The sequence below is a fragment of the Bos mutus genome, chromosome 19 (genome assembly GCF_027580195.1).
Source record: "Bos mutus isolate GX-2022 chromosome 19, NWIPB_WYAK_1.1, whole genome shotgun sequence".
In the NCBI taxonomy this organism is placed as follows: domain Eukaryota; kingdom Metazoa; phylum Chordata; class Mammalia; order Artiodactyla; family Bovidae; genus Bos; species Bos mutus.
Genome location: NC_091635.1, coordinates 34,284,817 through 34,300,431, shown reverse-complemented (window position 1 = coordinate 34,300,431; position 15,615 = coordinate 34,284,817). Strand labels below are relative to the sequence as shown.

The window sequence follows — 15,615 nt, the reverse complement described above, 5'->3', positions numbered from 1 at the left end:
CTCCTCCGTCCATGGGATTTGCCAGGCAAGAGTACTGGAGTGGGGTGCCATTGCCTTCTCTGAGAGAGCCTCATTGCTGCTGCTGCTGCTGCTGCTGCTGCTGCTGCTGCTGCTGCTGCTAGGTCGCTTCAGTCATGTCTGACTCTGTGCGACCCCATAGATGGCAGCCTACAAGGCTCCCCTGTCCCTGGGATTCACCAGGCAAGAACACTGGAGTGGGTTGCCATTTCCTTCTCTAGTGCATGGAAGTGAAAAGTGAAAGTGAAGTCGCTCAGTCGTGTGGAACTCTTAGCGACCCAATGGACTGCAGCCCACCAGGCTCCTCCATCCATGGGATTTTCCAGGCAAGAGTACTAGAGTGGGGTGCCATTGCCTTCTCTGGAGAGACTCACTAGGTCTGTTCAAAGAACAATTTCTATAAATATTAACACATGGTAGAGTAGGAACATGTTCAAAGAGGTCTTAAAATAATTTGTCATTACACATCACAACAAAATTTACAAGTGGGGATAGATGAAACAAGGCTGGCAAAATATTGATAATGTTGAAGCTGGGTAACAGATCCTTGGAGGTTCAGTTTCACATTCTCTACTTTTGTGTGTGTTTGACATTTTTTAAATAAAAAATTTTAATGTATTAGGGATACTGGGGATAGCCAACAATATTTGACATATAAAAGTGACCATATCATAGGGGTCCAACCCAATACTTTAAAACTTATTTAAAACAGAAATAAACAAAGAGATAAACAGAAGAGAATATAAAAAAGAAACTTATATGCATACTACATATGTACATGTATATAAGAAAATGTAGAATTAAAAAAATGTTGGCATAGGGAAGGTCTTCCTAAGCATTATATAAAGTTACATAAAATACAGAGGCCAAAAGGAAGAAGACAAATTTGACAGCAAGAATTTAAACTGCTGATGGCTGCAGCTTTTAAATTTGTCTGAAGTCTGAGAGGGTTATGCCTCCTGCTTTCTTTTCCTCAGATTGCTTTGGCAATTTAGCCTTCTGTGGTTCCAAATGAATTTTAGGATTATTTGTTCTAGTTCTGTGAAAAATGTCATGGGTAATGTGATAGGTAAGCCATTGGATTTTCATGAAATCTGGTTGTCTCAAATCAGTGGGCATCATGAAAGTCATATCTAGAACTGAGCTGTTCAATACAGTAGCCACTAGCCACAAGTGGCTATTTAAATTTAAATTGATTAAATTTAAAATCAGCTCTTTCAGTCCCATCAGCACATTCAAGTGCTCACTAGATACTGGAGAACACAGCTATGCTGCTACTGCTGCTGCTAAGTCACTTCAGTCGTGTCCGACTCTGTGTGACTCCACAGACGGCAGCCCACCAGGGTCCACCATCCCTGGGATTCTCCAGGCAAGAACACTGGAATGGGTTGCTATTTCCTTCTCCAGTGCATGAAAGTGAAAAGTGAAAGTGAAGTCGCTCAGTCGTGTCCAACTCAGCGACGCCATGGACTGCAGCCCACCAGGCTCCTCTGTCCATGCGATTTGCCAGGCAAGAATACTGGAGTGGGGCGCCATTGCCTTCTCCGGAACACAGCTATAAGTCACCCCTTTTTATACCCAGGTCTACACATGCAGATCAAAAATATCTGGGAAAAAAAAAATTTTTCCAGAAAGTTCCAAAAAAAGCAGAACTTGAATATGCCCCATGCTGGCAACTATTTACATGGCATTTACATTGTCTTAGCTTTGTAAGTAATCTAGAGATGATTTTAAGTATACACAAAGATGTACATAGGTTACATGCAAAGACTGCACCATTTCATCCAAAAGACTTGAGCATCCGAGGAGTTTGATATCCACAGGGGGCCCTGGAACCAATTTCCTCAGCTACCAAGGGATTTCTGCAGAACATTTCTATTAGAGTGGAAGTTCTACTGAACAACGTTGATAGGCTATTAGTATAATCCTTCACGCAAAGCCTAATATCTCAGGGAGATAATTTCTCTACAACTTTTCCTTCATCTGTCACTACCTTCATTTCTGAAAATTATATTGTTGAATATATTAATTTATATCCACCAGGAAATCCATCCATATTGTAATCCTTATATTTTCCCCCCTCAAATCAACCATCCCAAGCATTAATCAGGTGCTATCTTTAAAAAAGAGAGAGAGAAAAAAGTAAGTGCTACCTAGATATGGGTTATCTAGATATGAGTGTTTGATGGATTCTTTCGAGAGAATACCTTTCTATTAATTCTTTTGTAATTAAGGAATTACTAAATTCCATAATAATTAATTCCATATCCCCTTCATCAGGACCTCAGCAATGGTTCAAAAGGGGTCCACCTTTCCGAATAAAATACCAGATCACTCAGATGTCCCTAACACAGTCAGAAAAAGATCAGGCTCAGAGATAAATTCTCCTGCGTCAGGCCTGGTGATGAACCATTTAGAACTTCCAAAACCATTTAAAAGCAGCCCAAAAGTCTGATCAAGGTCAAGAAACCAGGACTCCCAGGTTAGTTAAGATCTAAGCTGCCACCATCACCTTAAATAACTGGCATTTTCAGGCTAGTACTTCAAAGACGAGTCTAACACCCAGCACAACCATCCCCACCAGTTCAAAAGGCAGGCCCCTTTTGAACTGTGGCTGAGGTCCTGATGAAGGAGATATGATTTACTATAAGGAATAAATAGAAAGGTATTCTCTCAGAAGAATCCATCAAACACATGTATCTAGATAACTCATATCTAGGTAGCACTTAACTTTCTCTCTCTTTTTTAAAGACAGCACCTGATTAATGCGGGGGATGGTTGATTTGAGGTGGGGAGGGAATACAAGGATTACAATATGGATGGATTTCCTGGTGGATATAAACTAATACATTCAGCAAGATCATTTCCAAGGAGGGAGATCTTAGTCTACAGTCCTCTTCTGCCCTCCTGAGGCTAAGAGGGAGGAAAGTTCAGAGTCTGATGCCCACCCATCCAAAGCAAAGGGAAACTCAGCCCACCAGAATGGATATCTGGCAATGACGAAGGGGAAAAGTCACTACTTCTTTCTTTCCTCTTTTCTGTAAATTCTAAGTCTATAAGAGCCTACAACATTTAAATAGATACTGTTCCTAGTCCTGTAAAAAGTAAAGAAAGCCCACAGAAATATTTTCAACCAAATCTTTAAGATATGAAATACATGAAACCAGAGCTGTCTGGCACAGAGCAGCTTGAACGTGGCTTCGCCACACAGACTTTATAAAGTCCTCAATTCCATACACAGTACATGAACAGTGAAACACCATGGCTCCAGAAAACAGCTCCATAAAAAGAGCATGCAGTTCTCAAAATCTTGATACCAACACTGCTGCTCGGGGCTTCAAAAGGCCATTCCTGCCTGACCACCTTAAATATTTGTGGTTTTGATCTGGCAGCATCTCTGAAACTAAACACACACACTTTCTCAGTGTAAGTCCGCTCACTGTAACTATATACCACTTAGGGAACAGGAATTCAGGAGAGCGTAACTGCGTAATTAGGCTCCAACACAATCGAGCCTTTGATTTCGTATCTACTTCTGAAAACTCTCGGCTGCTCTGAGTTTGGCAATCCCTCCAAAATCCAGTCCGGTCAGAAGTGTGAAAAGCAGCAACAATGAAGTGACAATTTAACTTCCGTGCTACTGGCAGGTCCTAGAACAAACAGCTGGGGACAGAGCTCAGAAAACCTTATTCCCTCCCGGCCTGGAACAGCCCTAGAATTTACCTAGCAGCAGCAGGCAGGCCCTGGCTCTGCAGATGGCCCTTTGCACAATGTTTCCACCTCTGACCAACTTGCAGGCTTCTGAATGTATCTTTTTAAGGAAAAGCAGAGCCACAGATCTCCAGAGCTCCAGAGCTAGTTTGAGAGTGGGCTGAAAGATGCCAGCAGCAGAGAACTTTCAGGACAAAAACGTTTGAAGGCACTTAAGGTCCTCTGGGGGCTTCCCCAGTGGCTCAGCAGTAAAGAACCTGCCTGCAATGCAGGAGCCGAAATAGATGTGGTTCGATCTCTAGGTTGGGAAGATCCCCTGGAGAAGGAAATGGCAACCCACTCCAGTATTCTTGCCTGGAGAATCCCATGGACAGAAGAGCCTGGCAGGCTATAGTCCATAGGGCCACAAAGAGCTGGACACGACTGAAGAGACTGAGGACGCATGCGAGGTCCTCTGGTGACTGGTAAAATAGGAGGGTCTTACCCTCATAGGTGTGCTCTTTGCCCTCCAGATGTTCACAATAAAGGAAAAAGGGCAGGGCAGTTATCCGTGAGGGAGAAAGGCAAAGAGCAAGAAACAGATACTGAAAAGCATGCTTGTGCATATACATGCTACATACATGTACACAAAGTGTCCCAAATATCCCCTGACCAGAGTTCTATATGCTTTCTTAAAGATTTTCCTTAAAATAACTTGGAAATTAAATGAAGTCATATTTTTCTCCACTGAGAACTTCTATCTTGACTTCCTACAAAAACCTTAATAGTGAAAATGGGAAAAGGATACAAGGGTTTGTAACAGTACTTTCACTTCCCCAAGGTAAGATACAGAATGCAGACTGAGAACTCTCTCTATGTCCTCAAATGAGCTGAAATCTTTCACAAATGAGGGACTTAATGCAGCTTCCCATGACCTAGAGACATTTTAAAAAAACTTCCAATTCACCCAACATGACCCCTGATGTGGACAAAACCAGGGACACTCTTTCAGGACAGGAATGGCAGCACATCACAGGAGAAGCCTCCTCTCCCTCTGATGCCCACAGCTGGCACAGGGTCAGCATGTCTGGAAGCTATGACTCAGTGGAGCTGGAGCCCTGACTTCCTCCCCCAGCACAATAGTGGACCTCACAGCAGCAGAATAAGAGCAGAAGGGTAAAACATTAGCAGTTGATGCTTTAAGACCAGAAACAAGGTTCAGTCAATATGCCAAACCAAGCATGCAACATTCCCCTTTATGCCCCGTCAACCCCATTACCCAGCCAGGGACCCCACACGATCACTCCAGGGAGATGGCTCTCACAAGCTGCACGCTTTCTGAGAAATGGGGCACAGCTGACACAGCCACTCATCGGAATGCAGACTTACCGCCTTTCCCCGTTGTGCTCAAACTTGATTCTGACGTCACTCTGCCAAAGAAAGGATAGACAAGTTAGCGGGTTTTCTGGCCTGTGTCACTCCTGCCCCACCCAGGTAGCCTCCAGCTGCCCTTCAGCAACATTAGGCAGCATCCCTGAAGGCTCCTTTGGAGCTTCTCTGCCCTGACAGCACTCTTGTCACTGAGTTCTAACCTCTGGGGCAACAAAGGTCTTGGGACAAGAACCCTCGGGGTTGCCCAGCTCAGGAGATCTGCTCTGACATGTCATCTCTAAGTTCACAAGCGCTATCTCCACAACTGGCTCTGGAGCTGCTCCCACTATGTCACCACCTCTGGGCCAGGATACCATTCCTTCTTGGCTGACCTAACTAAAAAGAAAAACAGTCTTCATAGTGATAATTCTAGCTATATGACCACAACCAAGTTACTTATCCTCTATAACTCAGTTCTTCCATCTGCAGAATAGGGCTAAATACCTAACTCACAGAGTTGTTATGAGAACTAAACAAGAAAATGTAAGTAAAATACTTAATACACAGTAGACATGCAATAAATGGTTGCCACTGGTACCAATGATTTCCACTATCCTATCACGGCTGCCCTAAGTGGGAGTAGAGTGGCACTCTGGACAAATACCTTATAATTGCTCCCAGTTTTAGCCTAGATGACGATCAGGGTACCCTATAAGCTCTGGGAGAACAGGAATCATGCCTCTCTTAATTCCGTAGCTCCAGGGACAAGCAAACGTAATGGTATATAATGTTTGTGCTTAACAATATTTGTTAAATGAATTCATTGACTGAAAAACACAGAGTTGAGTATAAGTATCAGAAACAACAGAAAGAAGGGGTGTTAGAAGGTTAAGGAACAAATCAGGGAGGAAGAGATACTATAAAGGTCAAACAAATAACTTGAGGGAGTTAGAAATGATAGGAAAAGAGAAGAGATACTACAGAAGAACAGGTACAAGGGAAAAAGAAAACTAAGATTGTCAGGAAACCAACAAGCAATAGAGATAAAGGTAAGAAAGAGTTCATAGTCAGTGAATGAAAATAATACTGAGACAGACCAAAGACTGTGGCTTTGAAGAAAGAAGAGGGTTTCAGGACATCTGAAGATGAAGAACATAGAGCAGGCAGAGAAGATGACAGAAAAAGGAGAAAGCTGAAAGGTGGGGCAGGTGCACAAAGGACTTCCCCTTTCCAGGAGTCGGGAGGGCTAGAATTCTCTTCCAGTCAAAGGAACTAGACTGATGATTCTAACTTACACTCTACAAATTTACACTCTAAAGACTCTAATTACACTCTAAAAAACCCTAAAAGCTTTTGTTTATGTATATGATATCTACAGATATTTGCCTTATTACAAATTAAAACTAAGAAAACTTAAATTTTATTCATCTAAAAATAATTTAAAACCATTATGTGTTAACATAAGCACTTTTAAAAAACTGTATGTTTTTTAAAAAGTGACGTGAGATGGAGTGCCCTGGTGGCCTAGTGGTTAGGATTTGGCACTTTCACTGTGGAGGCACAGGTTCAACTCCTGGTCAGGGGAGTATCCTCTATGCCATGAAACATGGCCAAAATACTGGGGTTGGGGGCGGGGAGGGGAGAAAGAAAAAGTGAAGCAAGAGAGTGGGAAACTCTTTAATGCATGGCTTCATAGGAGACGGCTGGGTTCTCAGATCAGCTTCTGCTTTCAAACTATTGTGACAACATGTATCATGTAGCCTCTGGAAAACTCTACTGTACTTTTTTAAGAGTATGAGGGTGAAAAGGGCAAAGAACATCTTAGTACTATTATGAAAATAGTTTTAACCTGAGGGACACCCTAAAGGTTCTTGGGAACCTGGTAGGGGACCCAGAACACACCTTGAGAGTCACTGAATTAAAATATAAGAATACAGCCTCTAACCCACTATTTTAAACTCAAGGAAATAGAGGCTTAAAGAGCTGCTGCTGCTAAGTCGCTTCAGTCGTGTCCGACTCTGTGCGACCCCATAGACGGCAACCTACCAGGCTCCCCCGTCCCTGGGATTCTCCCCAAAAATTCACATACTAAACAGTGGACAGCAAAGCTCCCTGGAGTAACAGGCCTGCACTGTGACAACTCTTCAAAATACAGCCCTGATACAGCCCACTCACCCTTTGATTTAACATATGGACCACTTTATCCATCATCAATAATAATGACAGTAGCTGACATTTATAGAGCATTTACTATGTACTACGCCTTGTTCTAAGTATGTTACATGCATCAATTAAACTAACCCTCACAACAGGAACTCCTACGATCCCTATTTTACAGGAGAAACTGAGTTACAGTGAAGTTAAATAAATTCTCTCAAGATCATAATGCTTTAAAAGAAGCCTAAATAGGCTACAAGGAGAAGGCAATGGCACCCCACTCCAGTACTCTTGCCTGGAAAATCCATGGACGGAGGAGCCTGGTAGGCTGCAGTCCATGGGGTCGCAAAGAGTCGGACACGACTGAGCGACTTCACTTTCACTTTTCACTTTCATGCATTGGAGAAGGAAATGGCAACCCACTCCAGTGTTCTTGCCTGGAGAGTCCCAGGGACGGGGGAGCCTGGTGGGCTGCCGTCTATGGGGTCACACAGAGTCGGACATGACTGAAGCGACTTAGCAGCAGCAGCAGCAAATAGGCTACAACTTAAGTGTTACACAGGCAAGGGAGGTTTATTTTACTCACAGATGCAGGGCCTCAATGGAACACTGAAAGAAAGAAAGAATCACAGGATCTTCTGAAACCTTACTTTTCAGAACTCATGGAGGAGATGAAGTAATAATGGAGTCAGCATCAGATCGGGTGGTGACCGCGGGAAGCTGTGAGGGCTGGGGAACCAGTAGGGGAGGCTCTGGCTGAAGCTGTGCATGGTTGGAGGTAAAGAAGGTGGAATGGGAAGGCAGGGTGCTCCACCTGGTCTGCATTCTAGGTGAAAGAGACTGTGTGCGAGTGTGAGCGTGTCAGATGGAAAGATGCGCCACACTGCAGAGGAAGTTATGCGGCTTCAAGGTTTTATGAGTGACAGCAGTTTTGCCACTGTCTTCCTTTTCTCCTTCCCCTCAAGTTCCCATGGGAAGGGCCTTCCAAAGCACAGTGTCTGCATCATGCTGCCACGCTCAGACATGCCACCTCCAGCTTCCCATACTGTCCAATTTCACACCAGCTCTAGAGGACCCCACGTCTCCACCACAGTTTGCAGTCTGTCTGTCCCTACAGGTAGGGTGCCATGCCTTTCACCTACAACATTATTACAGTTAAGTCCCCTACATACCAATAAGTGCCTTTCCAAGAGCACATTCGTAGGTTTGATTTGTTCAAGTCCAACAAAGTTAGCCTAGTTACCCAACTAATACAATCAGTTATATAGTCTGTACTGTAGTAGGTTATAATACTTTTCACACAAATAATGTAAAAAACATAAAATGTAAACATTTTTAATCCTATAGTACAGTACCTTGAGAAGTACAGTAGCACCAGCTACATCACTGCCGCTTTTACACTTGTTTCTGCACGTCCTGGGCTTGAAATAAAGCCACTGTACTACTGTACACAGGACTGCATAGCACACAAGAGCACAGCCGCCGGCAGAGGATGCACGTGCGCGACAAGGTGTGCCAGGCATGTGAACTAGCTCACGTGACTGAACATGGGAAGGCACATTCGCATTTTGAAAGCTCACAACTTGAAGGTTCATCTGTGGGGCACTTACGATATTCAGATGCACCTAGAAGGAACTCCCTCCGTCCCTTTGTGGGACTAAATGAACTAAATTTATTTCATGATGGGACATAATCCAAATGCTATTCGACATGAATTCAGTCAGAAAGGGAATTAAACTTTTGCCTCAAACCACAAATCACTCCTACTCAAGACTAACCTAGCCTGTGATTAGCAAGCAGTGTAAACAAAGACGCCCAGTCTTCTGAGTCCTGTGTCTGATGTGGCTACAGCATTTCCAGAGCAGGATGCAGGCCCGTGACTGGTTTCCATGTACCACATGGTGTGCCCAAATCTGCCAAGTTCCTAACCCTGGGTTTCCCCTGTCAGGGCTGACTAGAACAAGCCATGGACAAGAAAGTTCAGCTAAAGCTCTCTGGATTCGACTCCTTCCGGCCACCGTTCTCTGTGTCCCTCTGAGGCATTTCACATTGGTGGCTGTGTCCTCCTTGCCTCTGTGACTCTGCTCAACCCAGGGAACCTGCCACCACTCTAACCACTTCTGCTTCTTTGCTGGTTCCTCTTCCTCGTGCCTTCTCCCACCCCTCCCCTCAACACGTGACTATGCCTCAAGGTTTGAACTTTTGGCCTCTGGATTTCTCTCCTTCTCTTCACTTCTTCTCCTCGGTAGGAATTAAAAAATCAGGTCACCTCTAAATAGAAGATTCCCAAATCTCTATGTCCAGCCCCAGCTTCTCAAGCAAAACGTCATCCATCTGCCATGTAAATGAGGCAGGTAAGTTGTCGTAAGGAATGGAACACTAGAGTCAAGTTGTCTGCTTCAAACGCTGGCTCTATGACCTCCCCATTATGACCTTGAACATGACTCTCTGTGACCCAGTTTCTTCATCTGCAAAGTGAAAACAGTGGCAATCTGTCTCGTGGAATTATCAAAATAATTAAATGAAATAATTGGGGAAAGATATGAGAAGAATACTTGATACACATGTTCAAAAAATGATAATACAGGTCCATTTTCCTTTAGCCAAACCCTTGGAGCCAAAAGTGTTTCAGAACAGTGGTATGTGTTATGTATGTTAAGTGATGCCCTTCTTGGGAGAGGGTAACAGGTGGTGCTCCCATGGCAGAGGCAGAACACACACAGACACTTCGTGCCCTCCTCTACACTGCTAAGCCTCTCCGGAAATTAGTTTGGGGCTTTGTAACTAGTTCTGACAAATAGCTGGGGACAAAGTTGAGTTCTGCACTCTCTTCCTTGGCAGCCACATGTTCCAGGTCAGAGGAGCCACCCTCAATCAGGGTCCTGACGTGGCTGTGGGGAACACTGTCACCTCCTTCCCTGCACTGGACACAGCTGTACAGTCACTGAGATTTACCTGTTAACAGCAAAAGTCAGTTTCTGTATTGAAAAGTATGAATATTCACAATAAGTGCAATAAATAAAGACTGTAAATAGCCCTGTGTCCATTCAGGCCAAGTTTTGCTGCCAAATGAGTTTGCCAGAAATTTTAAAATACATAAATTTTAAAAAGTACCTTTTAGTTGGCAGTATTCTTTGGATTTCAGAACTGCAAAGCAGTGCACACACATACCTGCACACACAATCTCAGTCTTTCGCTATAATTGCAAACTCAACCTGATCATGTGTCTGAATTAGCTCCCTCCCTAACTAGTCCCCCTTGTCAACGGTGCCACTTATAATACTGGCTACAGGCTCAAACCTTTGAGCTCCATTTGATTCGTTCCCTCTTTTCCCTTTCTCAGCAGATGACAAGACCCTGCTCTCCCCTCCAGAGACTCCCAGATGAGACTGCTTCCCATTCTCTCAGTCCTCACTCGCCTCGAGTCCCTTTCCCCTCCTGAACTCCTGAAGCAACCTCTGCACTTCTCAGCTCCCCTCTTCCAGCACATTCTACATGCCTCCAGTCTCAATCATCTTAGCCACTGCTTTCATCACATCCCTTCTTTATTCAAAAAGTAATCAGCGATACCCATGACCTATGGAATAAAGTCTAAGTTATTAACTATTATTCAAAGCCCCCTGGAACTTATGCTTACTTAATCATCTCACATTGTTTGTTCTCAAAGGGAACCCTCTCTCCAGCCAGATCGATGCCCGCCTATTTCCTGAAATACGCCATATGCATCCCTTCCCCTAGGCCCTTAATGATGCAGTCTCCCACCACGGAGTGCTGCATTTCCTCCTCTCCACCTGACTAAACTCCTACACATCCTTCACTGCTTGGCTCTGGTGCCACCTTCTCCGGAAATGACTCTGTGACTCCTCTGGCCCAAGTTCTGGCCCACCTTTCACTTTCCTGGCCGCCTTCACCTCTCAGAATTTGTACCATATATTTAGGCACAGTCACATCCTACCTTAGTTTCTTTTTTTTCACATGTTTCTCATTTATAATAAGACTGCGTGATTCCTAGGGTACAGGGAATATAACATATTTCTTTTGTCTAAGAAGCTTGAGTATAAGCTCACATTGAACTGAAAGGAGAGATGCCACAGCTGCTGAGAAAAAAGCACTGGTACAAAAATTCAGGCCTAGGGAGGTTCAAGTCCCCGGCCCACCAGAGCCAGTATGGCGAAAGGAAGAGTAAGAGCCATAGCCAGAAGGCAGTGCAGGCCTCCAGGCTGGGCTACAGTCTGGGAACGGCAAACGGGCAACAAGAGTGATCAACGATACCAAACTTAAGTAGAAAAGACCTTCTCAAAGTCTGAACTCAACAACTGAACATGTAATCTAAGAAGATTCTCAAGAATTCAAAAAAAAAAAAAATCAAAGTGTTTATTAAACAAAGGTCTGTGAACCTCTGACCTGGCAAAGGCCCCCACGAGCCAGCATCTCTGGCACCCTCTCTCTGATTCTGTAGCACTCCCATTCCCCCACATTGCTATGTACCTTTGCTGGCCCCCACATCTTTGGCACCGGAGTCCTTATTTTGCCAAAGATAGTAAATAGATGAGAAGAAAAGAGCACCAAAAATAATTTTATTTGTGTGACTCAGAGAAGTCCTAAGAGATCGGTGGAAGAGGTGATTATAGAGCAACCGTCTTCCTGCCCCAGTTCTTTCTCAGTCCCCAGTCCTAGCGCTGTGCAAGGCATTCAGTGAGGATGTGAATAAATCAGTGATGAAACGGTACATTCATTACTTACTGCTACTTAATTAAATATCACAGAAAAGGAAGCTTCTTACGAGATAGAATGTGAGACTTGTACACTGCATTGTGTTTTATTTTCAAACTAGCCAGCCTATCTTATCAATAACTCTTGAAAGAGAAAGGAAGTCCTGAAGAGTCAGGTCTATCACAGTAAAAGCAAAAGACAATCCTCTCAGTCCCTGACGCTGCTGGCAGAACAGCTCCTAGAATTCTCCTCCTTTAGAGCTGATACCAAGAGCCTGCCCTTCTGGTGCCTGCTATGAAGAAAACAACTTTTTCATTCTCAAGTACCAACTAGTGAACATCTCCGTTCAAGCCTCTACCTACCTCTGTGATAAGATTCAAGGAAAACAGGAATCTGTGGTAATAAGGATTCTATTTCTTTCTTCACTGGGATTTTCATATGCTAGGTTAGTTGCAGAAGCCTGCAAAGGACCATCTGATTGATAGTAATGCCAATCCAATAAAGGCAGAAAACCTTAACCTTTTCAGCTCCATGAGAACAGAACTGACGCAGTCACTACTGCTTTACACCCGTACCTTGTGTTCCAATGCATAAAGTGCTTTATATTCTATGAGCTCACAACTTCCAGAGGTAAACAGAAAAACTGAGGTTCAGAAAGGTCATCAGACTCACACATGGTAAAACTACTGTGACCAGGGGTCAGAAGACCTGGGTTGCTTCCTGGCTGTACTTAAAACCTTTGCATAAACACTTTGAGAATTTTTAAAGTATAACACACATGCTTATATTGTTGTTATTGTTAATTGTCGTTGTTGACAGCATTCTCCAAACTATAAAATTCCACGTTAATGGATTATTAACAACTCAATGACTTCTGGGCCAGTGCTCCTTTCAGTACACTAAGCTGTCAACTTGGAGAAATAGCACCTGTTGCTAAAGCACTGCAAGTGATGACTTCTAAAGAGTCTGCACATTATGGCCTACAGAGCCATCCATGGGCCCCAATCACACCTAGGGTGAGCCACACCGATCCAAAAATGTGCAGCCAGCTCTAACCAGGCGGTAGGCTTCCAGGGACCTAATGGGAAAACACAAACCGCACAGATCCTAACTCCTATCAAATAGGTGGATAACCAAGCACGTCATGCCCCTGTACTTCCACAGCTGCTCAGAACACTTAGCTGTTCTCAAACCATTCTCTTTTCTCCATTAATCGCCTAGTTTGTTTACTCAGGGAGGAGGATGTCTGAAGTCTTGCCAAGCAGAGATATTAAATTAGGCTTTCCCATTCTTCCAGGCCTCAGTCCCAAACAGTTCTGTCAGTGAAGTCCCAGCTCCTGTGGCATTCCTTGCTGTGCCAAGCCTGAGCCCCAGGAGGCTACCATTCTCACTCTGAAGCGCTGCTTGCCCCTACGAGCACCAATCTATCCCCAAACAAACCACCTTTCCTACTGGCCAAAATACTTGGTTTCTGTCAACCAGGACTCTGCAACCTGAATCTTTAGCCCAGTGTGATATTTGCTAGACCAATTTGGCATCTTTTAGCCATTTAAATTAGGTTTTTGATCTTTCAGTCCTCTCTCCTCCTAAGCATGGACCTTCTGGCAGAAGTGGTAATGAAAAAACTGTTTATTCCTATCCCAGGCCCAAGCAAACAGAAGCAAGAATTCTTAAAAAGGGAATTCACTTTGTAAACTGTAAAGTCCTACAGTAAAAAACTATTAATATCTCAAGACTCTAAGGCTGGGCTCTTTTCATTATATCAGGCTGTAAACACTTGTCCCCTCAATGGCTCTCACCACCCCCATCTTACCCCATCTCACACTTCCTCAGAAATGCATTCACTAAGACTTTCTTTCTCCTTCTGCTTTCAGGATTTTGCTGAAGAATATTTCTCCTGGTCAGAAGCTGAACATCCGCTACACTTCCCAGAAGAGACCACTCTACAACCTTGACTTTATTAACAGCAGAAGCTAGTCTGATATTTTCATTGTCCTTTTACCTAAAGTTAGCATAAAACTTTGAGCTTCAATTTCTAAACAGCCATGATAGTTCCACAGGTTCACATTCTCCCCAGAACCCCATGCCCTTGGATTAGACTATTAGATAGGTTTCCCACTGATGAGTTTATCACAATGTGTAGAAACCCATGAACTCATGACCAGTCCATGGAGGATGAATGTACACATCTCCAAGGATGTACTCAATTTCTTGCCCAACAAATCAATAGTCCCTTATATAAAGTTGTGCTAAGACCATAGCCAATAGCCACATGTTGCTATTTAAATTTAAAATAATTAAAACTGAATAAAAATTTAAATTCAGTTCCTCAGTTGCTCAACAGCTACGTGTGGCCAGTGGCTACTACACGGGGCAGCACAAATATAGAACATTTCTATCACCACAGAAATTTACTGTTCAGCAGTGACACAGGCTGCTTATGAATAATATTGTTGTGAGAAACGGTAACAGAACACAGGTAGTGAGTAACCAGTGCTGCCTACAAATCCACTAAAACAATTTGTCCAGGATATGAATTCCATACACTTCCAGCACTGCAAGATTTAAAAGCACATCTCAGCTTTAATGGTGATTTTATTCCTTACCAAAAACTTCTTTTTCTCACTGGCCCCTGCACATGAGCTTGTTGTGACTGTGGGGCTGTTCAGAAGGGCTGAGCTGCTGCTGTTGTGCTTTTTCTTTAAAAACAAAAAAACTGAGGTTAATAATTTGTATCCTTCATGCTGCAGAAAAAGTCTGATGATATTCAAGTAAACTGTGGATCCAAATAGCTAGTATCTCTTGTTAAGATTACTTCCTGAGAGTAGTCAATCTTCTTCACAGGCTTCTACTTCTATAACCACTGCCTTCACTCCCAAGAACACAGCAGTAGGCACAGTAAAAGATCAGGATTTTCTAATAGTAGCTTTAGTACCTTCTAAGCAGGATTCCTAAACAGTAACAGACCACTTCACTCCTCGGCCGGGTTCTTTCGGGCATTCCAACTCAAGAAAGCTTCCCCTTTTCACCTACTAACTGATATCCACGGTTACAGTCCCATTTGGAGAAGGATCAGCTGACTGGAGCAGCATTAGCAAGCACACTCCACATAGGAAGACAGGAAGGAAAGTGAGGTCATTAGGCTCAAGCCTGGGGGAGGGGATTCGCTTCTGGTAAAATGCTCCTTCCAAAAGCAGCTTTGAATAGAAATGTTACAGCAAGGGGGAACCCACACAATCAGAATAACGTATGAAAGCAGTTCAAGAATGGGCCCTATTCTGTTGCTCCCCCAGTTTACAAGGTAACCACAAAAAATAAAAGCAGCTCTCTAAACTACTCCTTCCGCTATAACTGAAACAAAAGGACTTGGGGTCCCCAGTTTTCCTAAAGGCAGGAAATACTCTGGGAGGTTACATCTAGCAGACCTCAGACAGAAAAAGTTCCAGCTCCTTCTACTTTCTCCAGGAACCAAGAGTGCTTTTGAAGAACTGGTAGACAAGGTGCATATGAGGAGAGAGAAGGTCAGCTGACAACCAAGAGAACCACAGGAGGAAACCATCAAACACGCTGAACACAACCCTCTGATGCCCACTAGAAGGAAGGCTCCCCTCACTCACGCCTCTCTGCTGCCAGAGGACCCAGCAAACAAGGAGGTCAGCAACACTG

The 15,615-nt window shown here is 43.7% G+C and overlaps 1 protein-coding gene across 4 annotated transcripts in view; it reads right to left on the bottom strand.

Annotated features, from left to right (window-relative positions):
• The window catches only part of MAP3K3 (mitogen-activated protein kinase kinase kinase 3), a 60,796-nt gene that overhangs the window by 36,234 nt on the left and 8,947 nt on the right, over positions 1 to 15,615 (bottom strand). For 2 of the 4 annotated variants that reach the window (XM_070390047.1, XM_070390046.1), the window contains exons 3-4: positions 14,556 to 14,648; positions 5,098 to 5,138 (exon numbers count right to left, since the gene is read on the bottom strand). In XM_070390047.1, the coding sequence (XP_070246148.1) occupies positions 5,098 to 5,138; positions 14,556 to 14,648 (134 nt within the window). The remainder of the gene's footprint in view (positions 1 to 5,097; positions 5,139 to 14,555; positions 14,649 to 15,615) is intronic. The other 2 variants (XM_070390049.1, XM_070390048.1) reach the window with 1 other exon arrangement.